Source organism: Oncorhynchus keta, chromosome 4 (genome assembly GCF_023373465.1).
Source record: "Oncorhynchus keta strain PuntledgeMale-10-30-2019 chromosome 4, Oket_V2, whole genome shotgun sequence".
In the NCBI taxonomy this organism is placed as follows: domain Eukaryota; kingdom Metazoa; phylum Chordata; class Actinopteri; order Salmoniformes; family Salmonidae; genus Oncorhynchus; species Oncorhynchus keta.
Genome location: NC_068424.1, coordinates 82928486 through 82945268, shown reverse-complemented (window position 1 = coordinate 82945268; position 16783 = coordinate 82928486). Strand labels below are relative to the sequence as shown.

The window sequence follows — 16783 nt, the reverse complement described above, 5'->3', positions numbered from 1 at the left end:
CCGCTCTCTTCCGCCACCCCCTCTACAGGCCCTCTCAGTGGGTAATACACCTTGTTCACGCCAGGACTCCCTTACCCAGACTCCCCCTCTCTCATACGAGCTGGACTCTCCATTCAGACAGACATGGTTACCCAGACTCCCCCTCTCTCATACTAGCTAGACTCTCCATTCAGACAGACATGGTTACCCAGACTCCCCCTCTCTCATACTAGCTAGACTCTCCATTCAGACAGACATGGTTACCCAGACTCCCCTCTCTCATACTAGCTAGACTCTCCATTCAGACAGACATGGATTCCTCACTCGTCTTGTGGGGTATGCATGGGTTTCTGAGCTGTGTGCTAGTATTGTTAATACAGACAGTATTATTATTGTTGATAGTGTTGTTAAGAAGGTAGAAACTAGGGCCTGTAGGACCTGCCTTGTTGATAGTGTTGTTAAGAAGGTAGAAACTAGGGCCTGTAGGACCTGCCTTGTTGATAGTGGTGTTAAGAAGGTAGAAACTAGGACCTGTAGGACCTGCCTTGTTGATAGTGTTGTTAAGAAGGTGAGAAACTAGGGCCTGTAGGACCTGCCTTGTTGATAGTGTTGTTAAGAAGGTAGAAACTAGGGCCTGTAGGACCTGCCTTGTTGATAGTGTTGTTAAGAAGGTGAGAAACTAGGACCTGTAGGACCTGCCTTGTTGATAGTGTTGTTAAGAAGGTAGATACTAGGGCCTGTAGGACCTGCCTTGTTGATAGTGCTGTTAACAAGGTAGAAACTAGGGCCTGTAGGACCTGCCTTGTTGATAGTGTTGTTAAGAAGGTAGAAACTAGGGCCTGTAGGACCTGCCTTGTTGATAGTGTCGATAAGAAGGTAGAAACTAGGGCCTGTAGGACCTGCCTTGTTGATAGTGTTGTTAAGAAGGTAGAAACTAGGGCCTGTAGGACCTGCCTTGTTGATAGTGCTGTTAAGAAGGTAGAAACTAGGACCTGTAGGACCTGCCTTGTTGATAGTGTTGTTAAGAAGGTAGAAACTAGGGCCTGTAGGACCTGCCTTGTTGATAGTGTTGTTAAGGTAGAAACTAGGGCCTGTAGGACCTGCCTTGTTGATAGTGTTGTTAAGAAGGTAGAAACTAGGACCTGTAGGACCTGCCTTGTTGATAGTGCTGTTAAGAAGGTAGAAACTAGGGCCTGTAGGACCTGCCTTGTTGATAGTGTTGTTAACAAGGTAGAAACTAGGGCCTGTAGGACCTGCCTTGTTGATAGTGTTGTTAAGAAGGTAGAAACTAGGGCCTGTAGGACCTGCCTTGTTGATAGTGTCGATAAGAAGGTAGAAACTAGGGCCTGTAGGACCTGCCTTGTTGATAGTGTTGTTAAGAAGGTAGAAACTAGGGCCTGTAGGACCTGCCTTGTTGATAGTGCTGTTAAGAAGGTAGAAACTAGGGCTTGTAGGACCTGCCTTGTTGATAGTGCTGTTACGAAGGTAGAAACTAGGGCTTGTAGGACCTGCCTTGTTGATAGTGCTGTTAAGAAGTTAGAAACTAGGGCCTGTAGGACCTGCCTTGTTGATAGTGGTGTTAAGAAGGTAGAAACTAGGGCTTGTAGGACCTGCCTTGTTGATAGTGTTGTTAAGAAGTAGAAACTAGGGCTTGTAGGACCTGCCTTGTTGATAGTGTTGTTAAGAAGTAGAAACTAGGGCCTGTAGGACCTGCCTTGTTGATAGTGTTGTTAAGAAGGTAGAAACTAGGGCCTGTAGGACCTGCCTTGTTGATAGTGTTGTTAACAAGGTAGAAACTAGGGCCTGTAGGACCTGCCTTGTTGATAGTGTTGTTAAGAAGTAGAAACTAGGGCTTGTAGGACCTGCCTTGTTGATAGTGTTGTTAAGAAGTAGAAACTAGGGCCTGTAGGACCTGCCTTGTTGATAGTGTTGTTAAGAAGGTAGAAACTAGGGCCTGTAGGACCTGCCTTGTTGATAGTGTTGTTAACAAGGTAGAAACTAGGGCCTGTAGGACCTGCCTTGTTGATAGTCATTTCAGTCGTTGTAGTAGCTGACGCGTGTATAGTGTTGAGTCATTTCAGTCGTTGTACTAGCCGACGCGTGTATAGTGTTGCAGTCATTTCAGCCGTTGTAGTAGCTGACGCGTGTATAGTGTTGCAGTCATTTCAGTCGTTGTAGTAGCTGACGCGTGTATAGTGTTGCAGTCATTTCAGTCGTTGTAGTAGCTGGCGCGTGTATAGTGTTGCAGTCATTTCAGTCGTTGTAGTAGCTGACGCAGCGTGTATAGTGTTGCAGTCATTTCAGTCGTTGTAGTAGCTGACGCGTGTATAGTGTTGCAGTCATTTCAGTCGTTGTAGTAGCTGACGCGTGTATAGTGTTGCAGTCATTTCAGTCGTTGTAGTAGCTGAGTGTATAGTGTTGCAGTCATTTCAGTCGTTGTAGTAGCCGACGCGTGTATAGTGTTGCAGTCATTTCAGTCGTTGTAGTAGCTGACGCGTGTATAGTGTTGCAGTCATTTCAGTCGTTGTAGTAGCTGACGCGTGTATAGTGTTGAGTCATTTCAGTCGTTGTAGTAGCTGACGCGTGTATAGTGTTGCAGTCATTTCAGTCGTTGTAGTAGCTGACGCGTGTATAGTGTTGCAGTCATTTCAGTCGTTGTAGTAGCTGACGCGTGTATAGTGTTGCAGTCATTTCAGTCGTTGTAGTAGCTGACGCGTGTATAGTGTTGCAGTCATTTCAGTCGTTGTAGTAGCTGACGCGTGTATAGTGTTGCAGTCATTTCAGTCGTTGTAGTAGCTGACGCGTGTATAGTGTTGCAGTCATTTCAGTCGTTGTAGTAGCTGACACGTGTATAGTGTTGCAGTCATTTCAGTCGTTGTAGTAGCTGACGCGTGTATAGTGTTGCAGTCATTTCAGTCGTTGTAGTAGCTGACGCGTGTATAGTGTTGCAGTCATTTCAGTCGTTGTAGTAGCTGACGCGTGTATAGTGTTGCAGTCATTTCAGTCGTTGTAGTAGCTGACGCGTGTATAGTGTTGCAGTCATTTCAGTCGTTGTAGTAGCTGACGCGTGTATAGTGTTGCAGTCATTTCAGTCGTTGTCGTAGCCGACGCGTGTATAGTGTTGCAGTCATTTCAGTCGTTGTAGTAGCTGACGCGTGTATAGTGTTGCAGTCATTTCAGTCGTTGTAGTAGCTGACGCGTGTATAGTGTTGCAGTCATTTCAGTCGTTGTAGTAGCTGACGCGTGTATATTGTTGCAGTCATTTCAGTCGTTGTAGTAGCCGACGCGTGTATAGTGTTGGTCATTTCAGTTGTTGTAGTAACTGACGCGTGTATAGTGTTGCAGTCATTTCAGTCGTTGTAATAGCTGACGCGTGTATAGTGTTGCAGTCATTTCAGTCGTTGTAGTAGCTGACGCGTGTATAGTGTTGCAGTCATTTCAGTCGTTGTAGTAGCTGACGCGTGTATAGTGTTGCAGTCATTTCAGTCGTTGTAGTAGCTGACGCGTGTATAGTGTTGCAGTCATTTCAGTCGTTGTAGTAGCTGACGCGTGTATAGTGTTGCAGTCATTTCAGTCGTTGTAGTAGCTGACGCGTGTATAGTGTTGCAGTCATTTCAGTCGTTGTACTAGCTGACGCGTGTATAGTGTTGCAGTCATTTCAGTCGTTGTAGTAGCTGACGCGTGTATAGTGTTGAGTCATTTCAGTCGTTGTAGTAGCTGACGCGTGTATAGTGTTGCAGTCATTTCAGTCGTTGTAGTAGCTGACGCGTGTATAGTGTTGCAGTCATTTCAGTCGTTGTAGTAGCTGACGCGTGTATAGTGTTGAGTCATCCGCATGCATAGAAAAGTCTAACAAAACAGCCCCCAGGCTTTTTTATCAGCAGTTTCTCTCAGACGATCATCAGTCATTTGTGTAAGTGCTGTTCTTGTTTAATGTCCTTACTCTCTGAACTCCCAATTCAGATGCTCACTGATATTATTCTGATCTTGTGAGTTTTTCCCCTCACTCGTCTGACTCCACTATAAACCTTCATACCACAGGAAGGAAGTCATAGACGATCCCTCACTCGTCTGACTCCACTATAAACCTTCATACCACAGGAAGGAAGTCATAGACGATCCCTCACTCGTCTGACTCACCTTGTCTACTCCCAGACCTCTCCAGTAAGGGAATCATATTTGAGTTGAAACTGAGTACTTTAAATCTGGGATTAGCCTCTCTGTGTTTGCCACTAATCTGCCCAATGTCCAGATTCGTGGGTCGGGTCTGTTTAACACGGAAACCCATGACAGAGGCTTAGAAACCAGGGTTATTAAATCAGAATATTAGCTAGTGACTAGACCGTCTAGCTAATTCGGATGGATTAGTTCATGAATTTAGTAGTTTGGCGTAGTGTGAATTCCTAGACAAATCACTGATGACAGGGGTAGTACACCACACATGCACGTGTGTGCGCACACACACACACAGACAGACAGACAGACAGACAGACAGACAGACAGACAGACAGACAGACAGACAGACAGACAGACAGACAGACAGACAGACAGACAGACGGCCTACAGAAGCACACACACACACACACACACACACACACAGAAGGCCTACAGAAGCGCGCGCACACGGAATACAACAAAACACCACACGCGTACAACGAAGGAAGTCTGTCTGCTGCGGGTCTCTCACTTTGTTCATATTTCCTCTGTCGTGTTGGCGGTGTGTGCATTAATGCATCCGCTGAGCCAAGTGAGGGGGCAACACGGAGACGTGTTGATGTGGAAACGCCACGGCTAATTTGGCCTCATCAGCCCCATTGTTATGCATCAGTGAAGTAGGAACGTATGTTTCCTGTGGAACTACAATCTATTGTCTTTTCTGTCACGTCTTCGGGTTTCAGCTGCAACTTCCTCTACCAGCTGTGGGTTTTTTTGGGGGGGGGGAGCAAGGCCTGTATCATTGACCTTGGATAATGTTTTAGGTCCGTATCATTGACCTTGGATAATGTTTTAGGTCTGTATCATTGACCTTGGATAATGTTGTAGGTCCGTGACATTGACCTTGGATAATGTTTTAGGTCCGTATCATTGACCTTGGATAATGTTTTAGGTCCGTGACATTGACCTTGGATAATGTTTTAGGTCCGTATCATTGACCTTGGATAATGTTTCAGGTCCGTGACATTGACCTTGGATAATGTTTCAGGTCCGTGACATTGACCTTGGATAATGTTTCAGGTCCGTGACATTGACCTTGGATAATGTTTCAGGTCCGTATCATTGACCTTGGATAATGTTTCAGGTCCGTGACATTGACCTTGGATAATGTTTCAGGTCCGTGACATTGACCTTGGATAATGTTTCAGGTCCGTATCATTGACCTTGGATAATGTTTCAGGTCCGTGACATTGACCTTGGATAATGTTTCAGGTCCGTGACATTGACCTTGGATAATGTTTTAGGTCCGTGACATTGACCTTGGATAATGTTTTAGGTCCGTGACATTGACCTTGGATAATGTTTTAGGTCCGTGACATTGACCTTGGATAATGTTTAAAAGGGTATAATCAACCTTAAAGAGACATCTTCCAGTCTCTTCAGTTGTTCTACGCCTTAGGAATGAAGACGAGTAAAATTAATTAATATAAGAGCATTGGGACTTGACCTGAAGGCCGTCTTTTACAAAAAAAAAACCCCATAAAGGAATGTCCTTTTGTTATGTGCTCTGAACTAAATCCTAAGGATTCGCTCTAGGAGCCAGCGTGTCTTTCAAGTCTCTTTAAGGGCAAGGTCACTAATCACATTAGTGTTTTTCAGAGGCCTGTATGCATCGTAGGGTTGCCAAATTCCGGTAACGATCCCAAAATTCCCTGGTTTACCAGAAATCCTGGTTGGAAGATTCCCATATTTCCTGCTTATTCCCTCGTAATTATAGGGATTTTCCCATTTTACCGTTGATGACCGGACCGGACCTGGTAAAGGCCGTCACCGTTGACGACCGGACGTGGTAAAGGCCGTCACCGTTGATGACCGGACCTGGTAAAGGCCGTCACCGTTGACGACCGGACGCGGTAAAGGCCGTCACCGTTTTATATGCTTTTATAAGACAGAAATGTGAGACGGAGGAAAAGAAAATGTCAACCAAGCGCCCCAAATCCCAAACCTACTTACTGAAGTATTATGAAGAGTATTTCCCCAACTATTCGAATAAAGTTGTGGCTTTTTAAAGGGAATAATTATGTTAGTCGGCGTCCATGCTATTTTCATTCACATATTTATTTTGAATTACATATTTTAGGTCCACAAAAAAAGTGACATTGAGCAAACAATACCACAAATAGAGATATCTATTGAGTCAAAAGGAAACTGATGCTCAACCCGCAGGAAGACTGATGCTCAACCCTGAGGAAGACTGATGCTCAACCCTGAGGAAGACTGATGCTCAACCCTGAGGAAGACTGATGCTCAACCCTGAGGAAGACTGATGCTCAACCCTGAGGAAGACTGATGCTCAACCCGGAGGAAGACTGATGCTCAACCCGCAGGAAGACTTGTGAAATAAATGGTGTAGTTGGCCTGGCAACCTAGCGACAACTAATACAGTAGCCTTGGGTCTTTGAAGAAGAAGAAGAAGAAGAAGAAGAGAGGAGGCAAACGTGAATCAATTTATATTGATTCAGATCTGAGGACAGCAGAGTTGCTCTGCAGCTCATGGCAACCCGTCGTAAGCCGCACAGCCAGCGAGGCTCGTTGAATGTCACTCACAGCCATCTGCATATGTTGGTACCACAGACAGACCCAGACTACTACACATCTCTATAGTACCACAGATAGACCCAGACTACTACACATCTCTATAGTACCACAGACAGACAGACCCAGACTACTACACATCTCTATAGTACCACAGACAGACCCAGACTACTACACATCTCTATAGTACCACAGACAGACAGACCCAGACTACTACACATCTCTATAGTACCACAGACAGACCCAGACTACTACACATCTCTATAGTACCACAGACAGACAGACCCAGACTACTACACATCTCTATAGTACCACAGACAGACAGACCCAGACTACTACACATCTCTATAGTACCACAGACAGACCCAGACTACTACACATCTCTATAGTACCACAGACAGACCCAGACTACTACACATCTCTATAGTACCACAGACAGATAGACCCAGACTACTACACATCTCTATAGTACTACAGACAGACAGACAGACAGACCCAGACTACTACACATCTCTATAGTACCACAGACAGACAGACCCAGACTACTACACATCTCTATAGTACCACAAAGACAGACCCAGACAACTACACATCTCTATAGTACCACAGACAGACCCAGACTACTACACATCTCTATAGTACCACAGACAGACCCAGACTACTACACATCTCTATAGTACCACAGACAGACAGACCCAGACTACTACACATCTCTATAGTACCACAGATAGACCCAGACTACTACACATCTCTATAGTACTACAGACAGACCCAGACTACTACACATCTCTATAGTACCACAGACAGACCCAGACTACTACACATCTCTATAGTACCACAAAGACAGACCCAGACAACTACACATCTCTATAGTACCACAGATAGACCCAGACTACTACACATCTCTATAGTACCACAGACAGACCCAGACTACTACACATCTCTATAGTACCACAGACAGACAGATACACATCTCTATAGTACCACAGACAGACAGACCCAGACTACTACACATCTCTATAGTACCACAGACAGACAGACCCAGACTACTACACATCTCTATAGTACCACAGACAGACAGACAGACAGACCCAGACTACTACACATCTCTATAGTACTACAGACAGACAGACAGACAGACCCAGACTACTACACATCTCTATAGTACCACAGACAGACAGACCCAGACTACTACACATCTCTATAGTACCACAGACAGACAGACAGACAGACCCAGACTACTACACATCTCTATAGTACCACAGACAGATAGACCCAGACTACTACACATCTCTATAGTACCACAGACAGACAGACCCAGACTACTACACATCTCTATAGTACCACAGACAGACAGACCCAGACTACTACACATCTCTATAGTACCACAGACAGACAGACCCAGACAACTACACATCTCTATAGTACCACAGACAGACAGACCCAGACAACTACACATCTCTATAGTACCACAGACAGACAGACCCAGACTACTACACATCTCTATAGTACCACAGGCAGACAGACCCAGACTACTACACATCTCTATAGTACCACAGACAGACAGACCCAGACTACTACACATCTCTATAGTACCACAGACAGACCCAGACTACTACACATCTCTATAGTACCACAGACAGACAGACCCAGACTACTACACATCTCTATAGTACCACAGACAGACAGACCCAGACTACTACACATCTCTATAGTACCACAGACAGACAGACCCAGACTACTACACATCTCTATAGTACCACAGACAGACAGACCCAGACTACTACACATCTCTATAGTACCACAGACAGACCCAGACTACTACACATCTCTATAGTACCACAGACAGATAGACCCAGACTACTACACATCTCTATAGTACCACAGACAGATAGACCCAGACTACTACACATCTCTATAGTACCACAGACAGACAGACCCAGACTACTACACATCTCTATAGTACCACAGACAGACCCAGACTACTACACATCTCTATAGTACCACAGACAGACAGACAGACAGACCCAGACTACTACACATCTCTATAGTACCACAGACAGACAGACCCAGACTACTACACATCTCTATAGTACCACAGACAGACAGACCCAGACTACTACACATCTCTATAGTACTACAGACAGACACACACACTACATACTCACTCCAAAGGGAGTTGTGATAAGTAATCTCTGGCTAAAAGCTACAACTAACTGGTCTATTAGGATACTGGTCTCGACAAAGATCTCGGCGCTGAACCGTCCCTATTACACAGTCTGAACCAGCTGTATCCCCTCTGCTGTATCCCCTCTGCTGTATCCCCTCTGCTGTAGTACCCCAGACATCCTCTGCTATATCCCCTCTGCTGTATCCCCTACTATCCCATCTCTATAGTCCCTGCAGATCCCCTCTGCTGTATCCCAGACTACTATCCCCTCTGCTATATCCCCTCTGCTGTATCCCCTCTGCTGTATCCCCTCTGCTGTATCCCCTCTGCTGTATCCCCTCTGCTATATCCCCTCTGCTGTATCCCCTCTGCTATATCCCCTCTGCTATATCCCCTCTGCTGATCCCCTCTGATCCCCTCTGACTATATCCCATCTCTATATCCCCTCTGCTGTATCCCCTCTGATATCCCCTCTGACCCCTCTGCTGTATCCCCTCTGCACATCTCTGCTGTATCCCCTGCTGTATCCCCTCTGCTGTATCCCCTCTGCTGTATCCCCTCTGCTGTATCCCCTCTGCTATATCCCCTCTGCTGTATCCCCTCTGCTGTATCCCCTCTGCTGTATCCCCTCTGCTGTATCCCCTCTGCTGTATCCCCTCTGCTGTATCCCCTCTGATCCCCTCTGCTATATCCCCTCTGCTATATCCCCTCTGCTATATCCCCTCTGCTATATCCCCTCTGCTATATCCCCTCTGCTATATCCCCTCTGCTATATCCCCTCTGCTATATCCCCTCTGCTATATCCCCTCTGCTATATCCCCTCTGCTATATCCCCTCTGCTGTATCCCCTCTGCTGTATCCCCTCTGCTATATCCCCTCTGCTGTATCCCCTCTGCTGTATCCCCTCTGCTATATCCCCTCTGCTGTATCCCCTCTGCTGTATCCCCTCTGCTGTATCCCCTCTGCTGTATCCCCTCTGCTGTATCCCCTCTGCTACCCTCTGCTATAGTATCCCCTCTGCTATATCCCCTCATATCCTCTGCTATATCCCCTCTGCTGTATCCCCTCTGCTATATCCCCTCTGCTATATCCCCTCTGCTATATCCCCTCTGCTGTATCCCCTCTGCTGTATCCCCTCTGCTATATCCCCTCTGCTGTATCCCCTCTGCTGTATCCCCTCTGCTATATCCCCTCCTCTCTCCTCCTCTACCAGGCTATAACAGCTCAGTGTACTGTTTTTCCTCTCTCCTCCTCTACCAGGCTATAACAGCTCAGTGTACTGTTTTTCCTCTCTCCTCCTCTACCAGGCTATAACAGCTCAGTGTACTGTTTTTCCTCTCTCCTCCTCTACCAGGCTATAACAGCTCAGTGTACTGTTTTTCCTCTCTCCTCCTCTACCAGGCTATAACAGCTCAGTGTACTGTTTTTCCTCTCTCCTCCTCTACCAGGCTATAACAGCTCAGTGTACTGTTTTTCCTCTCTCCTCCTCTACCAGGCTATAACAGCTCAGTGTACTGTTTTTCCTCTCTCCCTCCTCTACCAGGCTATAACAGCTCAGTGTACTGTTTTTCCTCTCTCCTCCTCTACCAGGCTATAACAGCTCAGTGTACTGTTTTTCCTCTCTCCTCCTCTACCAGGCTATAACAGCTCAGTGTACTGTTTTTCCTCTCTCCTCCTCTACCAGGCTATAACAGCTCAGTGTACTGTTTTTCCTCTCTCCTCCTCTACCAGGCTATAACAGCTCAGTGTACTGTTTTTCCTCTCTCCTCCTCTACCAGGCTATAACAGCTCAGTGTACTGTTTTTCCTCTCTCCTCCTCTACCAGGCTATAACAGCTCAGTGTACTGTTTTTCCTCTCTCCTCCTCTACCAGGCTATAACAGCTCAGTGTACTGTTTTTCCTCTCTCCTCCTCTACCAGGCTATAACAGCTCAGTGTACTGTTGTAACTCTCTCCTCCTCTACCAGGCTATAACAGCTCAGTGTACTGTTTTTCCTCTCTCCTCCTCTACCAGGCTATAACAGCTCAGTGTACTGTTGTAACTCTCTCCTCCTCTACCAGGCTATAACAGCTCAGTGTACTGTTGTAACTACTCCTCTCTACCAGGCTATAACAGCTCAGTGTACTGTTTTTCCTCTCTCCTCCTCCACCAGGCTATAACAGCTCAGTGTGCTGTTGTAACTCTCTCCTCCTCTACCAGGCTATAACAGCTCAGTGTACTGTTTTTCCTCTCTCCTCCTCTACCAGGCTATAACAGCTCAGTGTACTGTTGTAACTCTCTCCTCCTCTACCAGGCTATAACAGCTCAGTGTACTGTTTTTCCCCTCTCCTCCTCCACCAGGCTATAACAGCTCAGTGTACTGTTTTAACTCTCTCCTCCTCTACCAGGCTATAACAGCTCAGTGTACTGTTTTTCCTCTCTCCTCCTCCACCAGGCTATAACAGCTCAGTGTACTGTTTTTCCTCTCTCCTCCTCTACCAGGCTATAACAGCTCAGTGTACTGTTTTTCCCCTCTCCTCCTCTACCAGGCTATAACAGCTCAGTGTACTGTTTTTCCCCTCTCCTCCTCTACCAGGCTATAACAGCTCAGTGTACTGTTTTTCCCCTCTCCTCCTCTACCAGGCTATAACAGCTCAGTGTACTGTTGTAACTCTCTCCTCCTCTACCAGGCTATAACAGCTCAGTGTACTGTTTTTCCTCTCTCCTCCTCCACCAGGCTATAACAGCTCAGTGTACTGTTTTCCTCTCTCCTCCTCTACTATAACAGCTCAGTGTACTGTTTTTCCCCTCCTCCTCTACCAGGCTATAACAGCTCAGTGTACTGTTTTTCCTCTCTCCTCCTCTACCAGGCTATAACAGCTCAGTGTACTGTTTTTCCTCTCTCCTCCTCTACCAGGCTATAACAGCTCAGTGTACTGTTTTTCCCCTCTCCTCCTCTACCAGGCTATAATGCCTCGGTGTGCTGTTGTAACTCTCTCCTCCTCTACCAGGCTATAACAGCTCAGTGTGCTGTTTTTCCCCTCTCCTCCTCTACCAGGCTATCATGGCCCAGCTGCCCCAGGAGCAGAAGGCTAAGATCGCTGAGCAGGTGGCCAGTTTCCAGGAGGAGAAGAGCAAGCTGGGCCGAGGTGTCAAAGTGGGACGACTCCGGCAACGACATCATCGTCCTGGCCAAACAGATGTGTATGATCATGATGGAGATGACGGACTTCACCAGGTATGGGGGTGTGTCCCCTGTGTTGATATCCCCTGTGTGTGTTGTGGGGGGGGGTAATTGGGGTCAGAGGGGTGTGTTGGGGTGGGGGTCAGAGGGGTGTGTGTTGGGGGGGTACTGGAGGAGTAAGTTGGTATCTGTCTGGCTGGTCGAGGCCTGTAATTGGACTGTAGTACGTTGGTATCTGTCTGGCCAGTCGAGGCCTGTAGTAAGTTGGTATCTGTCTGGCCAGTCGAGGCCTGTAACTGGCCTGTAGTAAATGTGACAGATAGACAAGACCTTAGGCTCTGTTGCTCATCACCGGAGTGCCATGGCCAGCCATCTGCTCAGTAAAACATGTGTGTTGGGAGGGGGCTGTGTGTTTGAGAGAATATATTTCTCTCTCTCTGTGTGTGTGTGCGAGTGGGTAGGTGTGTCGTCTTTTGCTTGCTGGAAGAGGTGTGTCTGTGTGTGTGCGCACATACATCTTCCTCTATGAATTTAAAGTGACTCATTCAGGAGACATTGTGCCTGGAACCAAAGCAAAGCTCTCGGTCTCTCTGCCTCTGCACGTTCCTCAATTTCCATCTCGTTAAAGGACTTGTCAATGAAATGTCTAGATTCTCCAGTCAGATCTCCCCTGACGCTGTCGTCACTCTGTCAGCACAAGCCGAGGCATTGTCCTGAGCACAACACCATGATGTTCAACATGAAAACATTTAGTTTGCCTTCCTCCATCCAGCCCCCTTCTCCCTTCTTCCTCTGTCCATCCAGCCCCCTTCTCCCCGCTTCCTCTGTCCATCCAGCCCCCTTCTCCCTGCTTCCTCTGTCCATCCAGCCCCCTTCTCCCTGCTTCCTCTGTCCATCCAGCCCCCTTCGCCCTGCTTCCTCTGTCCATCCAGCCCCCTTCTCCCTGCTTCCTCTGTCCATCCAGCCCCCTTCTCCCTGCTTCCTCTGTCCATCCAGCCCCCTTCTCCCTGCTTCCTCTGTCCATCCAGCCCCCTTCTCCCTGCTTCCTCTGTCCATCCAGCCCCCTTCTCCCTGCTTCCTCTGTCCATCCAGCCCCCTTCTCCCTGCTTCCTCTGTCCATCCAGCCCCCTTCTCCCTGCTTCCTCTGCCCATCCAGCCCCCTTCTCCCTGCTTCCTCTGCCCATCGAGCTTTCTTCTCCCTGCTTCCTCTCTCCATCCAGCCCCCTTCTCCCTGCTTCCTCTGTCCATCCAGCCCCTGCTTCCTCTGTCCATCCAGCCCCCTTCTCCCTGCTTCCTCTGTCCATCCAGCCCCCTTCTCCCTGCTTCCTCTGTCCATCCAGCCCCCTTCTCCCTGCTTCCTCTGTCCATCTAGCCCTCCTTCCCCCTGCTTCCTCTGTCCATCCAGCCCCTCTTCCCCCAGCTTCCTTTTCCATCCAGCCCCCTGCTTCCATCCAGCCCCCTGCTTCCATCCAGCTCCCTCCTTCCATCCAGCTCCCTCCTTCCATCCAGCTCCCTCCTTCCATCCAGCTCCCTCCTTCCATCCAGCCCCCTCCTTCCATCCAGCTCCCTCCTTCCATTCAACCCTCTACTTCCAGCTCCCTCCTTCCATTCAACCCTCTACTTCCTCCTTCCTCCATCCATCCAACCCCTACTCCCTCCTTCCTCCATCCATCCAACCCCTACTCCTTCCTTCCTTCATCTATCCATCCAACCATCTACTCCCTCCTTCCTCCATCCATCCAACCCCTACTCCCTCCTTCCTCCATCCATCCAACCATCTACTCCCTCCTTCCTCCATCCATCCAACCCTCTACTCCCTCCTTCCTCCATCCATCCAACCATCTACTCCCTCCCTCCTTCCTCCATCCATCCAACCCCTACTCCCTCCCTCCTTCCTCCATCCATCCAACCCTCTACTCCCTCCTTCCTGCATCCATCCAACCCTCTACTCCTCCCTCCCTCCTCCATCCATCCAACCCTCTACTCCCTCCCTCCATCCATCCAACCCTCTACTCCCTCCTTCCTCCATCCATCCAACCCCTACTCCCTCCTTCCTCCATCCATCCAACCCCTACTCCCTCCTTCCTCCATCCATCCAACCCTCTACTCCCTCCTCCTCCATCCATCCAACCCTCTACTCCTTCCTTCCTCCATCCATCCAACCCTCTACTCCCTCCCTTCCTCCATCCATCCAACCCTCTACTCCCTCCTTCCTCCATCCATCCAACCCCTACTCCCTCCATCCATCCAACCCCTACTCCCTCCTTCCTCCATCCATCCAACCCCTACTCCCTCCTTCCTCAGGTCAGGCTACTGAGGCAAATGCCTAGAATCGTCCAGCTTCAATCAGCTTGAGTCTTTACCACTTCTGATCCGCGACCCCTGAAGTATCAGGAGGACATCCTGCCGGACAGCGGTTTTCCCCTCCCAGACCCATTGTGCTGCATGCTAATGTAATGGTAATACATGCAAATGAAGCGCTGCTCTCACTTCCCCCAGCCTGCTACGCTAGACCTGCCAGTTAAAACACACATGCATATGTAGTGATTCAAAACACATCTGTTCTGATGGAGATGTTTAAGGAGTGGTATTAAAAGGGTCTTCTTGAAGATGGAGATGACATTTTAACCATTTTAAGGGCTTGGCGCAGTCTCTTTCTAGTCTTTCTACAGTGGAAAGGGATTGAATTTGAACCCAAACCCACCAATCATGTCTTGTAGATATTTCAATAGGTGAAAGTTCAGATAGATCTGAGAAATTGTTGTCAGAATGAATCTCCACTCGTGTGTAAATATTTCCCCAGACTAGGAAAGTGCGTGAGTGACTGAGGTCTCTGTGTAATGGTACCTACACCGTGTCACCTGCAGCAGAGAGAGAGAGAGAGAGCGAGAGCTACTCTAGTCCACACGCCCAAATGATTGACTCTCAACCTTGTCCTCGGACAGAAAGCGCCAGCAATGTTAAATCGGTCAGTAGGAAATTGATTTGGGCCTCTTTTTTTTTTTTCTTCTAGTATGTCTGCCATCCTAGCTCTCTCTACACAGCCTGTTACTGCCTGGTGGGTGACGCCCACCCTGTTGCATATGGCTACATCCCTTATATAGTGCACTTCCCACCGTATGGCCCCTGTATACTACACTACCAGCAGCTTGTAATGAGTAAGACGTGTAGAGCCCGGATGCATGTGACAGATGTGACCCGATTCAGGAAACAAAGGCGTGTGTCGCAAGTCACGACATCACAGGAGAGACGTTTTGACCCGATTCAGGAAACGAAGGCGTGTGTCGCAAGTCACGACATCACAGGAGAGACGTTTTGACCCGATTCAGGAAACGAAGGCGTGTGTCGCAAGTCACGACATCACAGGAGAGACGTTTTGACCCGATTCAGGAAACGAAGGCGTGTGTCGCAAGTCACGACATCACAGGAGAGACGTTTTGACCCGATTCAGGAAACGAAGGCGTGTGTCGCAAGTCACGACATCACAGGAGAGACGTTTTGACCCGATTCAGGAAACGAAGGCGTGTGTCGCAAGTCACGACATCACAGGAGAGACGTTTTGACCCGATTCAGGAAACGAAGGCGTGTGTCGCAAGTCACGACATCACAGGAGAGACGTTTTGACCCGATTCAGGAAACGAAGGCGTGTGTCGCAAGTCACGACATCACAGGAGAGACGTTTTGACCCGATTCAGGAAACGAACGCGTGTGTCGCAAGTCACGACATCACAGGAGAGACGTTTTGACCCGATTCAGGAAACGGCGTGCGTGTGTCGCAAGTCACGACATCACAGGAGAGACGTTTTGACCCGATTCAGGAAACGAAGGCGTGTGTCGCAAGTCACGACATCACAGGAGAGACGTTTTGACCCGATTCAGGAAACGAAGGCGTGTGTCGCAAGTCACGACATCACAGGAGAGACGTTTTGACCCGATTCAGGAAACTGTGTCCACACATCACAGGAGAGACGTTTTGACCCGATTCAGGAAACGAAGGCGTGTGTCGCAACTCACGACATCACAGGAGAGACGTTTTGACCCGATTCAGGAAACGGAGGCGTGTGTCGCAAGTCACGACATCACAGGAGAGACGTTTTGACCCGATTCAGGAAACGGAGGCGTGTGTCGCAAGTCACGACATCACAGGAGAGACGTTTTGACCCGATTCAGGAAACGAAGGCGTGTGTCCAAGTCACGACATCACAGGAGAGACGTTTGACCCGATTCAGGAAACGAAGGCGTGTGTCGCAAGTCACGACATCACAGGAGAGACGCATGACCCGATTCAGGAAACGAAGGCGTGTGTCGCAAGTCACGACATCACAGGAGATTTTGACCCGATTCAGGAAACGAAGGCGTGTGTCGCAAGTCACGACATCACAGGAGAGACGTTTTGACCCGATTCAGGAAACGAGGGCGTGTGTCGCAAGTCACTGCTTCACAGGGGAGAGACGTTTTGACCCGATTCAGGAAACGAAGGCGTGTGTCGCAAGTCACGACATCACAGGAGAGACGTTTTGACCCGATTCAGGAAACGAAGGCGTGTGTCGCAAGTCACAACATCACAGGAGAGACGTTTGACCCGATTCAGGAAACGAAGGCGTGTGTCGCAAGTCACGACATCACAGGAGAGACGTTTTGACCCGATTCAGGAAACGAGGGCGTGTGTCGCAAGTCACGACTTCACAGGAGAGACGTTTTGACCCGATTCAGGAAACGAA

General features: G+C 48.3%; 1 protein-coding gene and 1 long non-coding RNA gene across 3 annotated transcripts in view; one reads left to right on the top strand and one right to left on the bottom strand.

Annotated features, from left to right (window-relative positions):
* The window catches only part of LOC118381083 (catenin alpha-1-like), a 270529-nt gene that overhangs the window by 179458 nt on the left and 74288 nt on the right, over positions 1-16783 (top strand). Inside the window, 2 exon segments of the mRNA XM_052517805.1 lie at positions 11937-12019; positions 12021-12116. Of these exon segments, the coding sequence (XP_052373765.1) occupies positions 11937-12019; positions 12021-12116 (179 nt within the window).
* LOC127929708 (uncharacterized) lies at positions 744-2183 on the bottom strand. Of its 2 annotated transcripts, none has more exons than XR_008135844.1 (3): positions 1892-2183; positions 1080-1283; positions 744-827 (listed from the first exon to the last, which is right to left on the bottom strand). It is a non-coding gene; the product is annotated as an uncharacterized LOC127929708 (long non-coding RNA). The 2 variants fall into 2 exon arrangements; XR_008135843.1 differs by lacking the exon at positions 1892-2183 and adding an exon at positions 1690-1813.